Source organism: Chrysemys picta, chromosome 10 (genome assembly GCF_011386835.1).
Source record: "Chrysemys picta bellii isolate R12L10 chromosome 10, ASM1138683v2, whole genome shotgun sequence".
In the NCBI taxonomy this organism is placed as follows: Eukaryota; Metazoa; Chordata; order Testudines; family Emydidae; genus Chrysemys; species Chrysemys picta.
In genome coordinates this window covers 691,816-716,181 of record NC_088800.1, presented here as the reverse complement: position 1 = coordinate 716,181, position 24,366 = coordinate 691,816, and the positions used below count along the sequence as shown (strand labels likewise).

Here is a 24,366-nt window from a genome sequence, read left to right as displayed (position 1 = left end):
GTCACCCCCCATCTCCTTCTCCCCCCCATGACATGGGGGTCACCCCCACCCGGTCCCCTTCTCTCCCCCTGACATAGGGGGTCACCCCCCATCTCCTTCTCCCCCCCATGACATGGGGGTCACCCCCACCCGGTCCCCTTCTCTCCCCCTGACATAGGGGGTCACCCCCCATCTCCTTCTCCCCCCCACTACGTGGGGGTCACCCCCACCCGGTCCCCTTCTCTCCCCCTGACATAGGGGGTCACCCCCATCTCCTCCCCCCCCACGACATGGGGGTCACCCCCACCCGGTCCCCTTCTCCCCCCCACGACATGGGGGTCACCCCCACCCGGTCCCCTTCTCTCCCCCTGACATAGGGGGTCACCCCCCCTTCTTCTGTCCTGACATGGGGGTCACCCCCTGACCCAGTTCCCTTCTCCCCCCCTCCTCAGCATGGGGGTCACGCCCAATCCCCTTCTCCCCCCCCAGCACCCTCTCCCACTCCACGCCCAGGGGGTGCATTGCTCCTCCAAGGAAGCTGGGGCCGGAGCTTGCTGTGAGGGTTCCCCTGGAAGGATTTGGCTGGGAAGTGTAATAACCTCCCCCGCAGGTCCCTGGGGATGTTGGACCCAGGGCCTGTAGTAGACACCTCTGCCTTGAACTAGACATTAGCTTCACCTTGAATGATCCCTGAGAATATGGATTAACTGCTTATGCTGAACAATCTGTTCCTCCTTCTATTTAGCTGTGGTGCTGAGTACCTTGCCCAGACCCAAGGAAGAGCGCGGTGTAGTTTGAAAGCTTGTCCCTCACCAGCAGGAGCTGGTCCATAACATTACCTGACCCACCTCTGCAGCCACCCTTTGTGGACCAGGTGGTGAAATGACACACACCTCTGTGACAAACACAGGCCCAATTTAGGCTACATCTACACTACAGGGGGGAGTCGATTTAAGATACGCAAATTCAGCTACGTGAATAGCGTAGCTGAATTCGACGTATCGCAGCCGACTTACCCCGCTGTGAGGACGGCGGCAAAAATCGACCTCTGCGGCTTCCCGTCGACGGCGCTTACTCCCACCTCCGCTGGTGGAGTAAGAGCGTTGATTCGGGGATCGATTGTCGTGTCCCAACGGGACGCGATGAATCGATCCCTGAGAGGTCGATTTCTACCCGCCGATTCAGGCGGGTAGTGTAGACCCAGCCTGAATGAAGAACATGAAGTGGAAGGGACTGGAGAACAGTAACCAAAGAAATCATGGGGCATAAACACCAAGGTCCCTAATGCTGGCCATGGGTATTATTCGCTCCTTTGGCCAGGGGCGCTATCAGAACAATTCGGGCCCAACAGCCATGTCTGGCGATAAAGAACAGTTTCTTCCAAACCAGCCACCAGTAGACATGTCCCCAGAACATTAGCAAGTACTGATGGGAACAGTGTGTTTCAAACATGACCCTTCCCTGCAGTTTGCAACCCCAGTGCTGCAGCCTTGAGCTTGTTAATGCTGGAATGAGAGCCGGATGAGAAATTGACTAGAAAGTATCAGGGGGTAGCTGTGTCAGTCTGTATCCACAAAAGCAATGAGGAGTCCGGTGGCACCTTAAAGACTAACAGATTTGTTTGGGCATAAGCTTATGGGGGTAAAACAACAACAACACTTCTTCAGATGCATTGAGTGAAAATTACAGATGCTGGCATAAATATACTGACACATGAAGAGAAGGGAGCTACCTCACAAGTGGAGAACCAGTGTTGACAGGGCCAATTTGATCAATTGGATAAGGAATGGTGTCCCTAGTCTCTGTCTGTCAGAGGGTGGAGATGGATGGCAGGAGAGAGATCACTTGCTCATTACCTGTTAGGTTTACTCCCTCTGGGGCACCTGGCATTGGCCACTGTCAGTAGACAGGATACTAGGCTGGATGGACCTTTGGTCTGACCCGGTCTGGCCGTTCTTATGTTCAGGGTGGATGGCTCTTGTTCTCCTCTTGTAAGGTAAAAGGAGGGTTTATTTACAGCCCAAGGAAATTAGCATTTTCAATATGACTGTGCACTGAGTCTATGTATAAAGAGCACGGGCAGAAGCCAAACCTGTTTCTGAGTCACTGATAACTTGAAAGAAAATGATCTTGAATGCTTACGGATCAATGTCCTAACAGATAAAGCACAAGATGGGGTATTACTTGGTGTCTGCTACAGACCACCCAATCACACTAGGGAACAGGATGACTGGCTCCTTATGCACCTATCTATAATGTGTAGCGGGGGAAGCTGAGTGATCATGGGGGTACTTCAATTTTGAGTGAAATACGCTGGAGATCTCATGCTGCCAGTACTAAAACATCCTTGGAATTCCTGAATATTAGAGATGACAATTTCCTAATTCAAAAAATGTTTCACCCAGAGAAGGGGTTTCTATATAAGACCTTGTCCTGACAAATAAAGAGGAACTGATCATAGAACTAAACATGAATTGTAATTTAGGTACACGTGATCATGACTTGATCATCACATTTATAATGTGGAAGCAGAATAAAATCCAGACCAGTGATGCATATACTTGTTGCTTTAAAAGGGCCAATTTCACAAAGCTGAAAAAAATTAAGAGCCAAATCATCTGGAAGGAGGAATTTAATCAGAAAAAAATTAGTAATTGGGAATCGTTTAAGAACACTTAACTAGATGCCCAAAATGCACAATCGAGGAAGAAGGCTGTGCTGGTTAAAAACGGACCTCCTTTTGAGGGAAAGTGAAGGCAGCTATAAAAAAATTAAATATATAACAAATGGAAGAAAGGGGAAGTTGATAGTAGCAAATATAAATCAGAAGCTAGGAATTTGAGAAAGTTGATAAAGGAAGCAAAAAGACTCAAGATGAAATCTATGGCCAGCATTGTTAAGGACAGTAAGAAGGAATTTTTAAAGTATATTAGGAACAAAAAGAATCCTAATAATGGTATTGGTCCACTATTAGATGGAAATGGTAGAATGATCAATAATAATGCAGAAAAGGCAGAAGCATTCAATATATATTTGTTCTGTATTTGGGAAGAAACAGATGATATAGTCATCTATGATAATGCACTTTCCATTCCACCAGAATCTCAGGATCATGTTAGCACCTACTAAAATTAAACATTTTTAAAATCAGAAGGTCTGGATAACTTGCGTCCAAGAGTTTTAAAAGAGCTAGCTGAGAAGCTTGCTGGACCATTAATGTTTACTTTCAACAAGTGTTGGAATACCAGAGGGGGTTGCAGCAGACTGGAAGAAAGCTAATGTGCCAATATTTAAAAGCATAAATGGAATATCAGTCTGACATTGATCCTGGGCAAGATAACGGAGCGGCTGATACAGACTCGATTAATAAAGAATTAAAGGAGGGTAATATAATCAATGCTAATCAACATGAATGCATGGATAATAGATCCTGTCAAACTAACTCAATATCTTTTTGATGAGATTATAAATTTGGTTGATAAAGTGATAGTGTTGATGTAACATACTAAATCAAATGCCTTACAGAAGTATCACAACATTTTGATTACAAAACTAGAATACAAGAATTAACCTGGCACACATTAAATGGATTAAAAGACGGCTAAGTGATAGGTCTCAGAATGGCATGCATGTGACAGTTGCTGGAATACTGTGCAGTTCTGGTATTCACAATTCAAGAAATGATTGGTGAGTGTTCGGAGAAGAGCCACAAGAATGATTAGAGGATTAGAAAACCTGCCTTACAATGACAGACCCAAGGAGCTCAATCTCTTTAGTTTAACAAAGAGAAGGTTAAGGGGTGACTTGACTACATCTAGAAGTACCAACAAATATTGGATAATGAGCTTTTTAGTCTAGCAGAGAACAGTCTAAAATGATCCAGAGGCTGGAAATCAAAGCTAGACAGATTCCCACTGGAAATAAGGTGTACACTCTTAGCAGTGAGGGTAACTAACCATTGGAACAACTTACCAAGGGTTGTGGTGGACTCTCCATCACTGACAATTTTTAAATCAAGACTCAGAGGGGTAGCCGTGTTAGTCTGGATCTGTAAAAAGCAACAGAGTCTCCTGTGGCACCTTTAAGACTAACAGATGTATTGGAGCATAAGCTTTTGTGGGTGAATGCCCACTTCGTCAGACGCATGTGGGCATTCACCCACGAAAAGCTTATGCTCCAATACATCTGTTAATCTTAAAGGTGACACAGGACTCTCTGTTGCTTTTTATAAATCAAGACTGGATGTTTTTCTAAAAAGCTTTGATCTAAGCTAGGGATTACTTGGGGGCAGGTCTCTGGCCTGTGATATACAGGTCAGACATGAAAGCCTCCTCTTTACGCCAAACCCCAGGATGGGGACTTCCGTGTAACCGAACAGATTCTGATCACGCATCTCCTTACAAAGAAGAGGAAATCACTTAGGTGTCAGAGGAGTAATTAAAACAAACTAGCAATTGCACAGGAAACAGTCACTTTGATAATTTGATACTGCTGAGAATAACTAAGTGAATCAGCTTTGTGACTGGAAATTGGGTTCAAGGGGTAAGTTTAGGGAGTTTTGTTTGGTGAGCCCATTGTTAACTGAAGTAAGGTTAGCGGGAGTGGAGGGCTAATTACAGGACTCTCCTCACTGAGAACCGCTCCTGATTTCCAGGATTCATTGTAACAAAGCTGGTGCCTGGGTCATCACCACACAGGGCCCATCTGGAAAAAGTGAACTGCTACTTTCTGATAAAAATTAAAACTCCCTGTCAGGAATCTGGCCTCTCCACTGGTAATGTGCCCATCACCACAGGAACCCCATCCACATGAGAGCATCACACGTGGGACAGGAATAGAGCCTACGGCCAAAAGGTCAGAGGCTTACACGAGAGACCGTAGAGAAGCCCAGGGACAGGAAGGGATGGGACAAGATTGTCCTGGCCTCTCACATGCTGTATGTGCCACGAGTTCTCGTCCTGCCCGAGGCTGCCAGCCCTGTGCCATTCACCTGGCTCAGCAGGGATGGCCCTGGAGCCATGGAAATATTGCTGGTACCTCAACCTGCACAGGGCACTGTGCTCTGGAGCCAGGCCGGCTGGAAGCTGTGTCTTGTAACTGCATCCCCCATCTTGCCACAGCCCATCAACAAAGCTTGGGCTTAGTCCTTCCTAGCTGCTCTTGGAGCAGGAGTGGAGGGACGGACGGCACAAGCCCAGAGAGAAGGCAGGAGAGGGTGCATTTCTCCACAGGCTCAGGCTACCCGTGAGCTACCTGCCACTTAGAGGGAAGGGCCAGGAGACATGGAATCCAAAACCTTGGCTAAGAACAGCCCCCACAATCGAGGGATCTTCACAGGTGCTCCTATTGTTCCCCTTGACAGAATCCAGCCCATGAAACCTAGGCCCATTTATGGCCAACAGCCAACTGTACTGATTCTAGGACACATTCATCTGCAGCACTTGTTGCTCTGAGGAAGGAGACCCTGGTGATTTGACTTCTGCACAGTTGGGGCTTGCAATTTCCAAATGCACCTGGATCAAAGCAGGCTGGTTCAGTGCTGATGCCCACTTCTTATGTTGCATAATTGTTAACTTCCAAGGTCATCTGGAATGACAGCCAATGAGAAAGAGCATTTCCTGGCTTGCTGAGATGCTGACTGGTGTTGTCAGTAGCTACCGGTGTGGTGCTCTGCTCTTGTTCGATGATAACCGTCGGCTGCGTGCGTGTTCCCTCTGTGTGCTGCCCCAGCTCTGCGCAGATCGCTGACACAGCAAACCCCAAGAGAACCCCCAAAAACCACAGACTCTAGTAAGGTACGAAGGAACCCGGGCCAGGTTTATTGTCAAACGAAGCACAGTAATAGTTTCCTATATAGACTCTACAGGACATACTACGACTATGTGCCCCCGGCAATGGACACAGCTCAGTCAGTGGCGGGACACTCCACTGCCTCCTAGGCTGGACAAAGATGCGCACTCCGGGACCTACTGTTATTCAGTTACAGGACAGATTACTCATCCCTACTGACGTATTGAGGTACAGCCCCTTGGCTCATTAGGGTGCTGTCTCCCCTTTGATCATGTTGTTTCAAACAGATCCATCATGCTGTCCTTTTGACCCTGTCTTTAAGATGCACCTGCCTGTTCCTTGCTACGTCTGTGGAGTGTCCTGATGTCATCTTGGCACAAGTTCCTCTTATTAGCACTTCTATGTGGATGCACCTGCTTCTCGCCAACTTCTGTGAGTGGGGCCTGCCTCTGGCTCACAGCCCAGCTTTTGCTTAGCAATGCCTGGAAGTACTTTGGTTCAGGCTTCAGAGACAAAAGGTTGTTTCAGGGCCTCATCTTACTACAACTGGAACTCCAGCTATGTGGGACATCATGTGTTTGCGTGTCATTGTCAAGCTTTTTGCTGTTCTAAGTTTTTCAGCAGCGGAGTTATGTGCTGAAGCTCTATCTGAGCAGTGGTGACATCACATTAATTTGGGGGGGAGGGGGTGCACTGTGATACTCTGCCAGGGCAGGCAGCACAAACTGTGCCCTGCCCGGCCCACAGCTGTGCTGCGTCAGTAGCGTTAGGGCTTCCCTTGAAGCAGCGTACCCCTGGGGGTGCCAGGGCTCTGGTCTGCCCTCACTGCAGGGTGGGGGAGGGGAGGGCTCTTTGATGGCCAAGGAGAAGCTACCAGAGATCTCCCCTCCCTGCAGTCTAGGACAGGGCAGAAATGACAGCACAAACCCATGTGCAGCCAGCAGCTGCCTGTGAAACAAGTCTCACTAGATACCTAAAGCCCTGGAGCCTGGGCCATGTTTCCGGCTCCCAGGACATGTGCCAAGCAGGCAGCATAACCCCATCCGAGTCAGGGTCTCTGGTGCTGGCACCATCTGCAGCTGCTCCACCTGCCCCAGACATGTCGGGTCTAGACCTTAGGGCAGCACCTCAGGGTCACAGAGTACAAGGCCAGAAGGGACCATTGTGCTCATTGTCTGACCTCCTGTCTAGCAGAGAGCAGTGACGGTCACCCAGCTACCCCTGCACTGAGCCCGTAACTTGTGGAGAGGGACACTCCACCACTGCCCTTGGCAGTTGGTCCAATGGTTAGTCATTCTCAGTTAAACATGGGCCTAATTTCTAATCTGAATCTGGCTTCAGTTTCCAGCCACTGGATGACGGTCTGATTTTCAGAGCCATATGAATGTCCTGCCAGGTGCAGACTGGACCCATAAGGGGGTCTTTCCATTGTGGAAAAAGGGCAGCTAGCAACAGGCAGGAGCAGCACATAGCTCACAACCTTTCCAGCTCCTGAGGCCCCTCAGCTGTGGCTTCCGCAGGAAGGCTCACCTGCTTGCACCTCAGGCACTGCCACCCCGGTGGTTGGGTTTCCTGGAAGCAGAAACCTCATCCTTTCTTCCAAGAAGACAGCAGAGAGCTGCAGAAATGGGGTCAGTGCCTGTGACGCAGCCTGAAATCGATTTCTAGGGCAACCCAGAGCTGGGTGGGACCAGATAGGACCCACGTGGCCCTGCTGCAGCCTTACAAGGGCTCCTGGAATTGCCCCACCTCCTCAACGGCTGTCCCATATGAATCCTGGCAGCCGTTTTCTCCAGAGTGCCGGCCAAGCTGAGCAGGTGCTCCGGGGATAAGGTGTAGCCGCACTCAGTGGTTAACAAACAAGTGCTCCCGTGACGTGGCACCGCACCTCAATGGTTAACACCTCAGCTTCGCTCAGTGAAATCCCGGGTAGCTGCTGTGACAGTGCATCATGGCTACTGCCCCGGGGCAGAACTGCGATGGCACACACAAACCACAATCACTCCTGCTGCCTGGCACTTCGGGGAAGCACCAGCCACGACCAGCTCCATCAGTCCCAGGCACCTGAGAAAGGTTTCCTGTGCCCACTCCCCCGGCCCAGGAAAGAAGCTGCCCTTTTATTAAACCTTTGGGGCACCTGCCCTGGAAGTTCTTATTCAGGCACTGAGCTACAGCTGCTATGCCCCTCTGAAGGGCAGCTGGGGGGCCACGAAGGATGAATAGCATGGCTGCACATCGGAAGTGTAGAGGCCTGGGAAGGGGCATCAGGCTTCTCGCTTTCTGGGCAGGGAAATGGCTGGAGTGATTGGCCATTCCATTGGGTTCACCTTTAATTAGTAGCCAGAATGGGAGTGTCGGGGCCGAGGATCCCATTGATTGACACAAGGCCCATCCCATCATGGCTCTGTCTCTGGAAGCAGCTTAGTATATATTATTGACACATGGCTGTGTGGCAGCAGGGTACTACGTGCAGCATGAATGGGCAAGGAGGATGGCATGTCCACGCTGTTAGCGCCACCTGAAAGGCAGGTCTCGATGCCCAGCAGGCTGTAATACAGTATATGGCTCACCTCACTGCACTGGGGCATCCTATGGGAGCTCCTCGCCATGGAGGTATTGGAGACTTCAAGGCTCCAAGTGCTCAGCAATTTAACATCCAGGCTGGTGAGTCTTATGGAACAGCCCCAAAGTTCATGGCCACCCCAGCCTGGCGCTGCTGGCTCAGCTCTGGTATTGGGCACTGGGCATCTGAGGGGCAATCACTTCCTCCCCTGCTTTGAGGGCATGGCTAGCCCCCATCCTGGCATGAGGACAGATTTGGTGAGTCGCCCTCAGTTCTCAGGTGCACAAATGGTCCCTGTCCAGTGGAGCACACAACATCCCAAACAGAGATGAGATGCACCACTCTCCTGCCTCCCACTTCCTGTGGCTGGTGCAGGCTAGCACAGGGCAATCAGGTTCTTCCACTGCCCAAGTAGGGACCAAGACCTGGCGCTCACCGCAGGGATGTGACTCATGCTCCTGGAGATCAAAACTGAACTCCTGCTCTTTGCTCCCACCAAACTCTTTGCTCTCATTTTTTCTCCATCATCACACACACCCCCACGCCTGAATCCCATTGCTGTCCTCCACAGCACGCTGCCCTTTCCTCCCCTGTTCAAGTTCTCTCAAGTTCTCCCTGCCTGAGCACTACAGCCTCCCTCACTCCCACGCCCCTACACCTCGTCCAGAATAGAGTTTATCACAGAATAGAATGCCAGGGTTGGAAGGGCCCTCAGGAGGTATCTAGTCCAACCCCCTGCTCAAAGCAGGACCAATCCTCAAATCCTTAAGTGGCCCCCTCAAGGATTGAACTCACAACCCTGGGTTTAGCAGGCCAATGCTCAAACCACTGAGCTATCCCTCCCCTGTCCCGTTACAACTTCTTACTCAGCCTAGGCCTGGCTCAGATCTCACCCACCCTGCCCCCTTCGCCCCTCCAGCCCCCAATTCCCCATGGCTGCCTTCTGCCCCACGTCCCCTCCCTGGGCAGCCTCCCAACCCGAGAGCACCGGGCCAGGCCCCCCCGGGAGCAAACGCCGCTGCTCCCTCCCGGGCCCGCCCCGGCTCCGTGGGGCAGGGAACCCCCCGAGTGCGCCCCTCTCAGCACGGGGTTCCCAGGGGCCCCACGAGCCTCAGCGCTGCCGCGGCTGCCCCAGCTCCCAGCGCGGACTGGCCGCCCCCCGAGCCGGTCCCGCCCCCCTCCCGCTGCCCCAGCCCCAGCCCCGCGCTCCGACCCCCGGCGGGGGCTGCACCGGCCGCACGCGGGGCGGCCCCGGTCCGTGTCCGGCGGGAGGGGGCGTTGCCGAGCTCCACGGGACGCCCCGGGGTGGGGAGAGCGAAGGCAGCGGCGACGCGACGGGCACTGTGTCCAACGCCACCTTCCCACAATTCCCCGCTGCGCGGGCTGGACAGCCTATCATCTGCTTCCGGAAACTCTATCCCTCCTCCCGGACCCGTTCTGACGCAGTTCCGGTCAGTGCGAGTGTGACAGCTAAGCTAGTTTCCGGTTCCGGGTCTTGGCGGCGACCCAGTGAGAGGGTGGTTCCGTTTCCGGGGCTCACGGTCGGGAGAGTCTGTTCCCGGTGTCGGCGAGTCCCGTGTTCCGGCCAGAAGCTGCCGCCATGTCGGTCCCCAGCGCCCTGATGAAGCAGCCGCCGATCCAGTCCACGGCGGGGGCCGTGCCCGTCCGCAACGAGAAGGGTGAGAGCGGGCGGGGCGCGGAGACTCCGCTCCCTCTGCCTGGCGCGGTCGGCACGGGCCGGGGGGGGGGGTCTCGCTGGGGGGGGGGTCTCGCCGAGGGACTGGGCCCGGGACTGGGGGGGGGGGTCTCGCCGAGGGACTGGGCCCGGGACTGGGGGGGGGCGAGTCTCGCGGGGGGACTGGGCCCGGGCCTGGGGGGGGGGGCGAGTCTCGCCGGGGGGACTGGGCCCGGGCCTGGGGGGGGGGCGAGTCTCGCCGAGGGACTGGGCCTGGGACGGGGGGGGGTCTCGCCGGGGGACTGGGGCGGGGTGAGTCCTGTAGGGATGGGCCCGGGACTGGGGGGTGGCATGGGCCGGGCTGGGCGGGTTTTCCCCAGGGCTGGTTGCTCTGTTTTCTTGGGAGCTGGGCCCGGTTTGTCCTGGGGTACTGGGGCGGTGAGCAGTTCAGGTCTGTAGTAACCCATCCCCTTCTCTCCTTGCAGGTGAGATCTCCATGGAGAAGGTGAAGGTGAAGCGCTATGTGTCGGGGAAGCGGCCAGACTATGCGCCCATGGAGTCCTCGGACGAGGAGGATGAGGAGTTCCAGTTCATTAAGAAGGCGAAGGAGCAGGAGTTGGAGCTAGAGGAGCAGGAGGAAGATTCAGCTAGTGACCCCCGTCTGCGGCGCTTGCAGAACCGCATTAACGAGGATGTGGAGGAGAGGTGAGCTCCTGCCCATGACAGCTCTGCCTTAGTCAAAGAGAGAGACACAGCAAGTAGTGTCAGGCCCACCTGCCCCGAGATACCCTGACAGCTGTGGCTTTACAGTCACCTTTGTTATGTTTTCGGTCATTTCTCTTTGTGAAAGACCTAGCCTTTGGAGCTGACTCTCCCGGAGTGCTGTCCAAGACATTGTGTAAACAAACTGAAAATATGAAGAAATATATGGAAATTAAAGGTTTTCGCTCAACTTTTTGTTATGGTAACTAGACTTTGCTTGAGTCAGTTGTAGGGATGCATTTTTCAGGTGTGTAACTTTTTGGCGTGTCCCTTTTATATATTCCCCACATCTTAACTAGAGGGATATAGGAAGGAAAAGCAGCTCTACGCATTGTCACACCTCTAAAGAATTATTTAGGCTAGTGCAGTTAGTCCACAAGTTCTGAAAGTGACCATAAATAGTACAGCTAACTCCTTAAGGTCTTAACATGGGGAGGAAAGCAAAATCTATAAAACAGGAGAACATTCTTGTATGGAGATAGGGGGATGCCATGTTATCTGTCTATCTCAGTTAGGTGCAGTGAGTAACGTTTATTTAATTCACCTCAAGTCAGTAATTCATATCTATGAGGAGTAGCTGGGTCAGTTCTAGCGTTGCCTCAATCTTTATAATTGCTAAAGAAGAAGCAGGATCCCAGTGGAAGCTGCATTTTCTACAGTGGGATGAACAGAAGTGTCTGTCCCTGAGCAATCCAGCTACTGGATCTTCAATGGCACCATGTAAACCAACCTTCCGAGAAGAAATGTTACTTTTTCCAAACTTTGCTGCTATAGCTCTGCCTGCAGCCCAGGTGCTCAGACTGTCAAGGAGACTAATCCATGGTTTATACTGTAGCAGCCTGTACGTAAGAGCTATGATTGCTACAGTCTGATTATATTTAGGACACTGGTGGGTCTAGCCACATTTTTTAGTTACTTGAGTATTTGAGATTAACACGCGTGTTCAGCTTGGCATGCTGAGATACCTCTTTGCTGTGATTCTTGGGGCTATAACAGTGGGGTTAGGACAGGGTCATTGGGGCTGGAATGGGTTGAGAATTCCTGGCTGGCTTGGATGTGTGTGTGGGGGGGACTTCAGCTTGAAGAGCCCCAGAGCATTTCGATGGGCTGCGGCCTATGGTCACTGCTTTAGGGCAGTTGAATTGCTGTGAAAGATTAACTCTGGTGTCTGTGCATAGACTCGCAAGGCACCGCAAAATTGTGGAGCCAGAAGTAGTTGGAGAAAGTGACTCGGAGGTAGAGGGAGATGCCTGGCGCATGGAACGGGAGGATACCAGCGAGGAGGAGGAAGAAGAGATTGATGATGAGGTATGTGCAGAGCCATGGAAACATGCTGCAAGCACCAGTTCCCCAGGCTCTCTCAGCTGAGTTCCCACAGGGCGGGGTCCAGCCTCCTGCAGCTCAGGGCAGTACCAGATCCATGGGCAGGTGGGACTGGTTAATACCTGGATGAATCTGAAAGAGGTTAAGAGTCGGTCTGCAGATGGTTTCGACTTGCCCTTTGGGTTACATGGGATGAGAGGGAAGGTCCTCTCCTGGATCAGTAACTGATTAAAAGATAGGAAACAAAGGTAGGAATAAATGGTCAGTTTTCACAGTGGAGAGAGGTAAATAATGGGGTCCCCAATACTGGGTTGTGTGCAGTTTGATATATTCATTAATAATCTGAAAAAGGAATGAACAGTGAAGTGGAAAAGTTTTCAGATGATACAGAATTATTCAAAATAAATAAGTCCAAAGTTGACTGCAAAGAGTTACAAAGGGACCTCAAAAAACTGGGTGAGTGGGCAACAAACTGGCAGAAGAAATTCAACAGTTAAGTGCACAGTGTAATGCACATTGGAAAAAATAATTCTAACTACGCATGTATAATGATGAGCTTTAAATTAGCTGTTACCACTCAAGAACTTTGAGTCATCGAGACCAGTTCTCTGAAAACTTCATCTCAGTACACAGCCATGGTCAGTAACACAGGGACTATTAGGAAAAGGATGGATATTTTCTGTCTTATTATCCTAATGCCACTATATAAATCCATGGTACGCTCACACCGTGCATACTGTGGACAGTTCTGGTTGCCCATCTCAGGCTATAGTTCAACTGGAAAAGGTTCTTAGATGGGCAACAAAGATGATCAAGGGGCGACTAAAGAGATTAGGGCTGCTCAGCTTAGAAAAGAGATGACTAAGGAGGGAGATGATAGAAATCTATAAAGTCATGACTGGTGTGGAGGAAGTGATTAGAGAAGCATTATTTACCCTTTCACATAACACAAATGCCTTATTAAATTAATAGGCAGAACATTTAATACAACAGGAAATACTTTTTCACACAATGCACAGGCAATCTGTGGAACTTGTTGCCATGGGATGTTGTGAAGGTCAAAAGTAAAATTGGGTTAAAAAACAAAACCTAGATAAGTTCCTGGAGGACAGGTCTATCAATGGCTATTAGCCAAGATAGTCAGGGCTGCAACCCCTTGCTCAGGGTGACCCGAAATCTCTGACTGCTAGAAACTATTGGGGAAGATGGGGTGTATCTCTCCAAAGCTGCCCTGTTCTGCACACTCTCCCTGGAGCTCTGGGACGGGCCACTGTCAGTGACCGGATACTGGTCTGGTCCAGTATGACAGCTCTTATGGATTGGTGTCTCACTGCTGTGGGGAGGGAACATTGGCTGAAGCCCCCTTTGGTTTGCATGGTGAGGTATGCAGAGCGGTGGATCAGTGTGTGGCCTCTGTGCAACAAGGAATCGGTGCTGTTAACGCCAGTAAATTCCATCCATTTCATCCACTGCCTGAAGGAGTTAGAATGGACTTGGGGCCTCTGTCCCTCTTGGCCCTGCCTGGGGCAAACATCCTCCCCCACCCCTTTGCAAGAGACCTGGGGGTGAATGGAAGGTCAGCAGTTCCGTTGACTCCCTTTGGGTTTGGTGTGTGCCTCAATTAGGAGATTGAGCGTCGTCGTGGGATGATGCGCCAGCGAGCCCAGGAGAGGAAGAATGAGGAGATGGAGGTGATGGAAGTGGAGGACGAAGGCAGGTCTGGCGAGGAGTCTGAATCCGAGTCTGAGTATGAGGAGTACACAGACAGTGAGGATGAAACGGAGCCACGGCTCAAACCTGTCTTCATCCGCAAGTAGGTGGCGTACCTTGCTGTTGTGGGGGTGGGGATTGCTCCCACCTGAAAGAGGGCAGAGTGCCAGCCTAGATGGAAAATGCGAAGGATCAGCTGGTGCACAGAGAAGCGTCCTCATGTTCATTATCCTGTAGCTCAGAAAGCAACTGGTGCGCGTGCTAATAGCAGGTCAGGGTCTATCTGCAGGTCAGGTGCTGGCTTGGCACAGACAGGCAGCATGTGTCTGTGGAACTGAGTGTCTGGGAGTGATCGATTCCAGGCAGCTGTTGTTTTTAGCTCTGTCAGTTGTGTCTGACCCTGCAGTGTACACAAGCTGGATGGGCTCAGTCTCCATGGTACTAGCTGTTACTTTGGGAGGCGCCACTCAGTGGTGATAGGGGGGTTGCCAGTGAGGTGCAGCGTACCACAGGAAATGGTTCTCTCCCCACAACAGAGCTGGGGGTGCGAGAGGCCACTCAGGAAGCTGCTAAGGCAGCGGGGCCTGAAGCAGCACCAGACAGGTGAGGATCCCGGGGGCAGACCCTGACTCCAGAGAGAGTGAAATAGCCAGTGCTGGGGTGGGACTTGGAGAGGGCTGGGTAAGGTGCGGTGAGAGGGGGAAAGAAGCCTGTGATGGCCCCTCTGTTCCAGGAAGGATCGAGTTACAGTCCAGGAACGAGAGGCAGAGGCAGTGAAACAGAAGGAGTTGGAGCAGGAGGCAAAGCGGCTGGCAGAGGAGAGGCGGAAGTACACACTCAAGGTAATGGGGGCCTGTCCAGTGGGGCAGCATATCTGGGGGAGAGGGTTGGTCTGCTGCAGCAGGCTCAGTTCGCAGCGTGGTCCCCTCTGCAGATTGTGGAGGAGGAGACTAAGAAGGAGCTGGAGGAGAACAAGCGATCGCTGGCTGCGCTGGAAGCACTCGATACGGACGACGAGAATGATGAGGAGGAGTACGAGTCCTGGAAAGTGCGTGAACTGAAGCGCATCAAACGGGACCGCGAGGAGCGAGAGGCGTAAGTGCTGCCGCACCTGGGTTTGGGCTTGAATGTCTCTAGTCCCTGACCCAGAAGACAGCAGCCACCAGGGGGCATCTTCCCCTCCCCATTTCCTGCTCTGTCTAGCCACTGCAGCCTAAGGCAGAGCAGAGGGCACCCCATCTTAGCTCCTGGAGGGACAGGGCATTTGGTGCGTGCCCCTCCCCTGGAATTTAGTGGGTTGAATTGCTTCCTAGAGCTGCAGTCTCTGGCCAGGGATGTGAGTGGGACAAGCTTTCTGTCCTCTGGGCAGAGCAGAGGGCATGGTGAGAGTAGGGCTGTCTCTAACGGGCTTTGTGCCTCCTGCACAGACTGGAAAAGGAGAAGGCTGAGATTGAGCGCATGCGGAACCTGACGGAGGAGGAGCGCCGTGCTGAGCTCCGTGCCAATGGCAAGGTCATCACCAACAAGGCAGTGAAGGGCAAATACAAATTCCTGCAGAAGTACTACCACCGGGGGGCCTTCTTCATGGTGAGTGAAGCCCTGCTCTGTGGCTCCCACACCTGGGACAGTGCGTTCTGTTCTGGATGCCTCAGGGGAAGGATTCAAGGAAAGATGACAAGGGCTACAGCTGTACAGTGGCAACACAGCCACTGAAGGGGGTGTGGTGTCAGGAGAGCAAGATGAGTCTGCTGTGTTTGAGGGGTGTGAATCCCTAAGAGGATGTGGTGTGATTCGGGCTTGACTGAAGGTGAGGTTACATTAAACAAAGGGAGATGTAGGCTGAACACCAGGAAGCTTCCTGACAGTGAAACGGATTGTCACTTGACCTCCTTGGGGTTGTTCTCATGCATCCACTAATACCTCTCTGGTAATGACTGACAGATCTACCTGGATGTCTCATCGCTATTTGATCTCATATGGCCCAAATCCTCTCCATTCCCCCTTTCCCTGTCATGGTCAACCCAACCCTTTTCTCTGGCATTCAGGCCCATAACCTGGGCTGATTTGTGTCTCCTCCATGTCCCACACATTCAGATCTTGTTGCTGTTTCCTCCACAACATCTCTAGAGTCTGCCCTTTTTAGTTTCTACCTTTACAACTCAAGCTCTCCTTGAGGCCCTCATCACTTCCCATCTTGCTGCAGTGACAGTCTTCCCACGCTGCCTCCTGCTGCCTCACAAAGTGTTGGTGCCAGAATCCTTTGCCTTGTCTGTTCTACAACTGCTGTCCCCTCCGAATCCCTCCACTGGTGCCCTTCTTTTACTGGATCCTAGGCAAGCTTGTCACAGCTGTCAGAGGCAGAATCAAGTGGCCTGTTTTGTGACTTCTGCCTCATCTGCCCTTGTCATAAACAATCCCCTGCTTCTGCTGGCTGCACACACTGCCCTTCCTGAGCTCATCCACAAAGCCCCTGCCTCAAGGGAGCTGTGGATAAATTAAAGAGGGGTCAGAGAAGAGCCGTGAGAGTGATTACAGGATTAGAAAACCTGCCTTCTAGTGATAGATTGAGCTTCTTGAGTCTATCTGGTTTAACAAAGAGATGGTTAAGGGGTGACTTGATCATAGTACCTACCTGGGGAACAAATGTTTACCATTGGGCGCCTCAGGCTAGCAGCAAAAGATATAACATGGTCCAATGGCTGGAGGTTGAAGCTAGACAAATTCAGAGGGAAATAAGGACCTTGGAATCTGAATGGTGAGCCCCTTGCACACCCCCTTACATTTTGTTGTCTTGTGTAGCCCAGGACTCTCCCCTTATGCTGTCACCCTTCCCTCTAACCTAGTGTCAGCTCCCCAGGGGCAGGAGGGCTGTAGTATGTTTGGAAAGTGCCTAAAAGCTACAAGAAACAAATGAGGTGGGAGGTTCTTTCCTTGGTGTATTTGCCACTGGTCTTAATAAAGCCGTGAAATATGGACTGTTAAGACTAATCATGTTCTAGACCCTGGAGATGGACTAGATGGGACACAAGCCTTGTCTCCAATGTCTGTGATTCTGACATGAGCAGGGAATCTTGAGTGCTGTTACCAGGACTCTTCGAATTATGCTGTTTGTGCAGTGTCCCTACCTGGTTTCCCTGGGGGCTTACTCTAAATGACTCTGCTGCATGTCCATGCCTCCCTAGGATGAAGATGAGGAAGTGTACAAGAGAGACTTCAGTGCCCCCACGCTGGAGGATCACTTCAACAAGACCATCCTGCCCAAAGTCATGCAGGTATGTGTGCTGGAGATGGGCTCATGGAGGTGGGGTGGGTTCTCAGCTAGCAGGGTCTTACAGGGTACCTGTACTGTGGGGTGACATGGAGGCCTGGTCCACAGTGGAGCACTGGTGCCTTGTACTCTGAGGGTGCTGTAGGTCCTGCTTGCAGGGGGGGTTGCAGCTCACAGAATTTTTTTCTCCCTAGGTCAAAAATTTTGGGCGCTCTGGGCGGACCAAGTACACACACCTGGTGGATCAGGACACAACCTCCTTTGACTCTGCCTGGGGTCAGGAAAGTGCACAGAACACCAAGTTCTTCAAGCAGAAGGCAGCTGGCGTTCGGGATGTCTTTGAGAGACCATCGGCTAAGAAGCGGAAAACTACCTAAGGGAGTGCCCAGGACAGTGTCATGCTGCCGACAGCAGGGCGGAAAGGCACTTGTCTGCCATGGGTCCTAACCCTGCCAGAAATCTTGCGAGTGTGTTGGGGCATAAAGTGTGCCTGTTTTGGCCAATTCCTTCTACTCTCCATTTGTTGAGCTGAGTGTTGCATTCTGTGCTCCAGCACTGAGCTCTCACCACCCTGCCTGGTGACCTGGGCGGGGCTGCACAGACTTTCCACCAGGCTCAGTTGGAATTAGAGGAAAAGTCCATCCTTGCTAGGCCAGCCAGACCCAGCGCCGAATGTCTTTCGCTCCCACGAGACTAGACAGCTTTCCAGATTCCCACTGCCAGAGGGCAGCAAACCCCCAGTTCCCTTGGAATTAGCAGCAGGCTCCTACAGTCTGTTCCAAAGCATCTCCCCACCTCTGCACAACACCCCATCTCCAGTTGGGAAGGCAGTTCCCCTTTGTTCTCTGGAACAGCTGTAACAGTCTCCTCTGCCCTATCTCAGAGGGGCTTTGAAGCCTCTTTCGCCGAGCCCTCTGCTTGGCTCTAGGCTCCCCTACCTCTACCATAGGGTCTGGGGCTCTTCCAGGCCCCCAAGGCACAAGATTTGAGTTTTGATTAAAAGCTGTTTTCTCACAAGACTGGCATTGCTATCACTCTTTGGGGGTGGGAAGGGCATGCTGGTGGCTGAACCAGGGCACTCTCCTTTCTCTCTGTGCTATGGGTTTGTATAACTGAACTCAGGCCTCAGCTCACAGGAGGTGCAGGGCACAGTTGGGCTGTGAGGTGGATGGAGTTCAGGCTTTGAGGGAGGAGGTGACTTAGCAGTAGTTCCCTTAGGCCCTGCCTCCTGCAGCTGTGTATCCCAGCCCTGTTTCTGCTCACCCTTGGGGGGTGTTCTGTGCCGGTGCCCCAGCCTCGTGCTATTAGGCTGTTAGAGCTCCAGCCCACACCAAGCTGTCAGTGCAGGCAATAAACACACATTCCCCACGATCCATTCTTGGCCACAGATGGAGACTGAAGGGATGCCCTGCCCCTCCAGCAGCTATTCAGTGCTCAGAGGAACACAGCCCCTAACAGGGCACAAGTTGAAGCTAGTGTTCTCTCCAGCCCTTCAACTCTACACTGCCTTTGAGAGACAAGCCCCTGCTGCCAGGACTGCTTACCTCAGGCTTTGTAACAACCAGGCTTGCCCCTGGGCTTCAGTAGAGAGCTGTGGCCCTATAAAGCAGCCCGTGTTCTGGCCCTATGAGGCCTTGAAACCATGGGCAGGCTGATTCAGCCAGAACCAGCCCTTCAGTTAACCCAGACATGTTACATGCAAAGCACTGCAGGGCTTCTAGCACTGTGAATATAGAAGGTCTTTGCCCTCAGACCATGTGATTTTAGGAGCTGACAAAACAGGAAGATAATATAAAGTAAGACTGCTGGGCTTAACGGAGGGAAGACTGAAGCCAGTGGAGCTCTGATTAAGAACTAGAAAGGCCATAGCAGCTAGACCTCAAGCCTGTGAGCAGCAGGGAGAGAAACAGACGTGGGGGTGATGGAGCAATATAATGGCAGAAGGGAATAAAGTTAATATCAAAGAACCATTCAGCAGGGGTGGGAACGTTACCCCATCTCTCCCTTTTGAGAGCTCAGCCCTTGTTCTCTGACGAAGGTTTAAGTGAACGCTTCATGCAGAAAATGCTCCCTCAGCTCTGTACTCACCACCATGGTGAGCTTTACAGGCCAAATCCAATGTGTCTCACCTCTGACACCATATCCATTACTAGCACAGCAGAGCCCCTTGTAACTCCGTTGTGTGGGTAGCCTGCCATCTACACAAAGAGCACCGTGGTCAAAGCTTTCCACAACAGGTGGGTGGTAGCACTCTTTCAGGGCCCATTCATAGCTGCTTTATAAACTGTGTCCCCAGAAGGTTACGGATGTCTTTATTTCAATAAGTTAATACATGTAGCATCTGACCAGTATCACTCTCTCAAAGAGTTATTGGGAAGGCAGTGCACACGGCAGGGGTGACCGCACAAAGACATGAAGTTCCAACAAGAGTCTTCCTCCCTCGTTCCCTTCTCAAAGCACAAAGTGGTCCAGTTGGAATGTGGTTAGTTGGTGAGGGTGATTAGAGCCTCCACCACGTTCCCCATATGCTCTCGCAGACTACGCTCTGCAGCTGCCCGAGAGATCTCCATCTCATTCATCTGCAGGGAAGGGAGCAGAGATAAGAGACGCTGCACAACAGCAGACATCACACAAGAAAAGGGCTGGACTCAATTAAGGCTCGGTACTCCCGCATTACTGAGGCCTCAACCGAGTACGAGTTACACAGCTGCTGCAGAGTCCAGCTACTGTGCCTGGCTTACTACAGTGCAATACAGCAAAGCAGGGTGAATAAAAATCAATGATTTAAAAAAAAAGATTTTTGATAAAATGCTTTTTGAGGAAAAAACGTATTTAAGGATAGTTTTAATTAAGATACATTATAGATCAAAGATATCTCAGCATAGAATAGGGATTATAAATTCTAATTCTATAGTATGAGACAATATATTCATGTAATCTTTAAGAAAAGTTTTGTAATGAGTTCCAATAGTTCATGGATTAGGGACCACATCTTATGGAGTTCCAGGGGCTTCTGTATAGATTATGCTCAGTCTAGAAGATACCATCAGAGATGCTTAGTTTTGCAGTTCTCAAACTGTGGATTTGTATATCCAGAGTTAACATGCTTGTTAACAGCAACAATGTTTTAAAATAAATAATATAGAGGTGAGAAATAACAGACCTCAACCCTATTGTCCCTCTGCAAATTCGTGTACACAGAGTCAATCCCTTATCTCTCTAAAAGTGCAAAGTTTCAAAAAGTTCAATGAATAGATGATTGTTGGGGGCGGAATAGATCTGGACAAGGAGAAGTCTGGAGATAAATGTGAGAAGGGAGGGACAGGCAGTAGAAACAAAAGTGAAACTGTTTGAGCAGCATATTCCAGAAGTCTTGAGGTCTTTCTGAGTATAGCCTTCATTGATTTGAGATCTACCATCCCATTCTGTCAACTAGAAGGGAAAACCTATAATGGCAGTAGGCCATAAAAGAGACCCAGTTTGGGTCTCATCTATCTCTGAGCTGTGAAAAATATGTATTAAGGTTATAACAACCAACAAGAATGCACTTGTATGTAGAAATCCATGATTAAATCGAGTCTTCCTGACTAGTGATTTAAAACAAATCCACCCTGCCCTCCATACTCACAATCAGTTCCAAATCTTCTTTCTTGATTGTAACTTTTGCCAGTTCTTTTTCCCTGTAACAAAAGGAATCAGAACATAAAGCACCAACAGGCTCCAGACCCCTTTTCCAGACCAACTCAGTCACAACTGTAAAGTACAGGTCTGTCTCATCTTACGCGGGGGTTCCTTTCCACGGTTAGCGCGTAAAGCAAAAACCGCATATAGCCAAAACCCCATTGAGTTCAATGGCGGGCGAAATCGCCCACACTACAGGTATAGTATTAAAACTGTTGTTTTTCTCTTTTTTTGTTTTTGCCGACCGCGTAAAGTTGAAATCGCGCATGTTAAATGTATGTAAGATGCGACAGACCTGTACAAACAGAAAGCTTGCAGCAACTCCTTTCCAAAGCATAAAGCCACAAGTCCTGAGACTGGACTTGGACAGGCAGGAAGTTTAACCAGAAAAACTACCCTGGTCCCCTAAGCCAGTGGTTTTCAAACTTTTTTTCTGGGGATCCAGTTGAAGAAAATTGTTGATGCCCATGACCCAGCGAAGCTGGGGATGAGGGGTTTGGGAGGGGCTCAGGGCTGAGCCAGAGGGTTGGGGTGCAGGGGTGAGGGCTACAGGGTGGGGCCAGGAATGAGGGGTTCAGGGTGTGGGAGGGGGCTCTGGGCTGGGGCAGGGCTCTGGGCTGGGGCCAGGGATGAGGGGCTTGCGGTGCAGGATGGGGTCAGGGCTCTGGGCTGGGGCACGGACTTACCTCTGGCTCCCGGTCAGTGGCACAGCCAGGGTGCAGAGACAGGCTTCCCGCCTGTCCTGGCATCGCAGACTGCACTGCGCCTGAAGCGGCGAGCAGCAGGTCCAGCTCCTAGGTGGAGGTGCACAAGCGGCTCCACGTGGCTCTCGCCCGCAGGCACCGCCCACTCCCCAGCTCCCATTGGCCATGCGGAGCCGTTGCTCGAGGCGGGGGCAGCGCGCGGAGCCCCAGGGCCCCCCTGCCTGGAAGCCGGACCTGCTGTTGGCTGCTTGCAGGGCGCAGTGCGCAGTAGCTGGGCAGCACTACCGACTGGACTTTTAATGCCCCAGTCAGCGGAGCTAACCAGAGCGACCCAGTGCCTGACATGCCACGACCCAGTACCGGGCCACGACCCGCACTTCGAAGAACACTGCCCTAGGCCTCCAGAAGATTCTGCATGTGCAAAGCCATGTCACCTATTACTGGACTGAATAGCTCAGGAACTGAAAGCCCTGGCTTGGCATGGGCCAGAACTGTCTGAGCTTCAACTCCAAAGAAGCTATTCTAACCTACAACAACAAATAAGGCTGATGTTTAATCTGTGGCTGCACTGGCCCCAGACTAGCGCATGGAGATTGCATCTCAAAGCTCTATGCTAGAAAGGGACAAGAGGTGCAGGGAGCACTTACCTCTCTTGTTTTGCTTTCTGCTCTCTGGATCTTCGGTCTCCAATCACCGACATGGCCTGGGCAGAAGAAGCAGGGAAGGTTACCTCCAGCATACAGAGGGAGGGGTCTGCCCGCAGCACAGTCACGTCACCATACACTATCAGGCCAAGCTGGTCGTCTTCCCAACACACCCCCAGAGTCCCACGAGCCACACGCTGCGGCCTCTAGTGCTGGACTCTCAGGCCACTGCTGGTTGGGGGGGAAGAGCCCCAGACTGCCCGGGGGCCCATGGCCCCAACCCCCCTCAGCTTCTGCCCTCCAGCGTCTTCCGCCAGCGCCGGCTTCAGCTTCTGAATCTATTCTGAGCGAGCCCCTCACCTGGGCCCCCCCCGCCACACGCCCCGCCCCTCTCACCCACTCGCCCCGCCCCCGGCCGCCACACGCCCCGCCCCTCTCACCCACTCGCCCCGCCCCCGGCCGCCCGCACCGTCTCCAGGTTCGAGCTCTGAATCTCCTTCTCCTCCGCATAGTCCGTGACCCGCTCCAGGTCCGCGGCGCCGCTGTCGTGTTTCCGGGGCTTCTCCGCCGGCCGCCCCCCGGCCCCGTCCGCCCCGCCCCCGGCCCCGTTCGGCTCCGTCTCCAGCTCCAGCTCCACGTCCCCCTCCGCCGCCATCGCGCCGCCGGCCCCGGACTTCCGCTTCCGGTCACGAGACTTGGGCCCGTGGCGGCGGCGGAACCAGCGAGATGCGCCGGGCGGGACAGAGCGGCCGGGCGCCCCCCCTCGGGCGGGCGGGGAATAGCGCCGCGGTCCCGAGGGGGTCCCGAGCTGGGCACAGACCCTGGGACCCCCCTGCCCCCCCTCGCTCCTGCTCAGCCCCGCGCCGGGCTGCGGGACTCGGGAATTGCGGGAGCGGGTCCGCCCCGGCCGCCGTAGCTATGAGACCCGCCGCCCCTCCCCGGGCACACGCGGCACCAGCCGGCCTGTCCCGCCCCCTCCCCGCCTGTGCCGGGCCCGCGGCTTGTGCCGGGGCGGCGGCGGCCAAAGACCCCCGGGAGCTGGAGCTCAGCCCCGGGGGCAGCGAGCTGTGGGCAATGGGGGACCCCGCCGCGGGGCAGGGGGACACTGGAGCTCTGACCCCCATGGATGGGGGGACCCCGCAGCTCTCGGGCGTGCCAACCTCAGGGCAGACCTGGTGGTGTGTGAACTCCTGCATCACTGTAACCGTCTTACCAGAGTCCCAGACAGTCCCCGTGGGCACGCCGGCCTGTCTTGCCACCCCGGGGAGCCCCTGGGTTATAAATGTTATAAATGGTCATTGACACCAAAAACCACAAAATGTTCAGGTGGTTCCCACTCCGAAGAGACCAGTCACTTATTCCGGGTCAATTTGTACCTTAGATCTCAAACCAAAGGCAACGCTGGTAGCCTCTCCTATAACAAACTAATTAAGGATTTATTAACTATGAAAAAGAAATAAAGGTTTATTTACAGGTTAAAGCAGGCAACATATTTACCCAAATGAGTTCAGTCTATAGTTTCTAGAGGTAACAGAGATGGAGCAGTCTGTCAGCACTGAATGTCTTTTTGGGCTGGGAATCTCTGCTTTTTGTTTCTTAGCTCCAGCCCTTGTAAGCGTTCAAACAGCAAAGAGATGAAAAATATTCATGTCCGCTATATTTATTTCCCTCTTCAGATTCAAGCTGGTGGGACGTGATCTCTCGCGCATGGCACCAATGGCATCAACTTCTGGCGCCGGCCCCGCCCCTACTCCACCCCTGCCCCACACCCATTCCAACCCCTTCCCCAAAGTCCTGGGCCCAACTCCACCCCCTCCCTGCCCCATTGGACCCCTTCCCCAAATCCTCACCCCAACCTTGCCTCTTGCCCACCTCCTCTCCTGAGCGTGCCGCGTTCCCACTCCTCCCCCCTCCCTCCCACAGCTTGTTAGGCCGCGAAACAGCTGTTTCACAGCCGCAAGCGCCGGGAGGAGAAGCGGGAATGCGGTGTGCTCAGGGGAGGAGGCGAAGGTGAGGTGAGCTGGGGCGGGGCGTTTGGCTGCCAATGGGTGCAGAGCACCCACTAATTTTTCCCTGTGGGTGCTCCAGCCCCAGAGCACCCCCGGAGTTGGCACCTATGCATGGCACCTTGGTGGCTGTAAGAGGGTCATTAAGCCAGCCTTTGTGTTGTGATGTTCCAGAATGGCCCGTTTAGTCTTGATAGTTCTGGGTGGGCAGAGGAACCACTTTTCCTGCCTGGACTCACACGTTCAGAGCAGACACTTTTT

The 24,366-nt window shown here is 52.6% G+C and overlaps 2 protein-coding genes across 2 annotated transcripts; one reads left to right on the top strand and one right to left on the bottom strand.

Annotated features, from left to right (window-relative positions):
• The first annotated feature begins 9,738 nt into the window (after positions 1-9,738).
• MFAP1 (microfibril associated protein 1) lies at positions 9,739-18,087 on the top strand. Its single transcript, XM_005300647.3, has 9 exons — positions 9,739-10,011; positions 10,493-10,712; positions 11,948-12,077; positions 13,718-13,905; positions 14,536-14,644; positions 14,737-14,897; positions 15,230-15,389; positions 16,985-17,074; positions 17,265-18,087. The coding sequence occupies exons 1-9, from the start codon at positions 9,933-9,935 to the stop codon at positions 17,445-17,447; spliced, it is 1,320 nt and encodes a 439-aa protein (XP_005300704.1). The 5' UTR covers positions 9,739-9,932; the 3' UTR covers positions 17,448-18,087.
• Positions 18,088-19,365: 1,278 nt separating this feature from the next.
• Positions 19,366-22,778, bottom strand: HYPK (huntingtin interacting protein K). The gene is made up of 4 exons (XM_005300646.5): positions 22,569-22,778; positions 22,103-22,158; positions 20,699-20,750; positions 19,366-19,649 (listed from the first exon to the last, which is right to left on the bottom strand). Exons 1-4 carry the CDS (start codon positions 22,752-22,754, stop codon positions 19,554-19,556), a joined length of 390 nt encoding a protein of 129 aa, XP_005300703.3. The 5' UTR covers positions 22,755-22,778; the 3' UTR covers positions 19,366-19,553.
• Between the last annotated feature and the right edge of the window lie 1,588 nt (positions 22,779-24,366).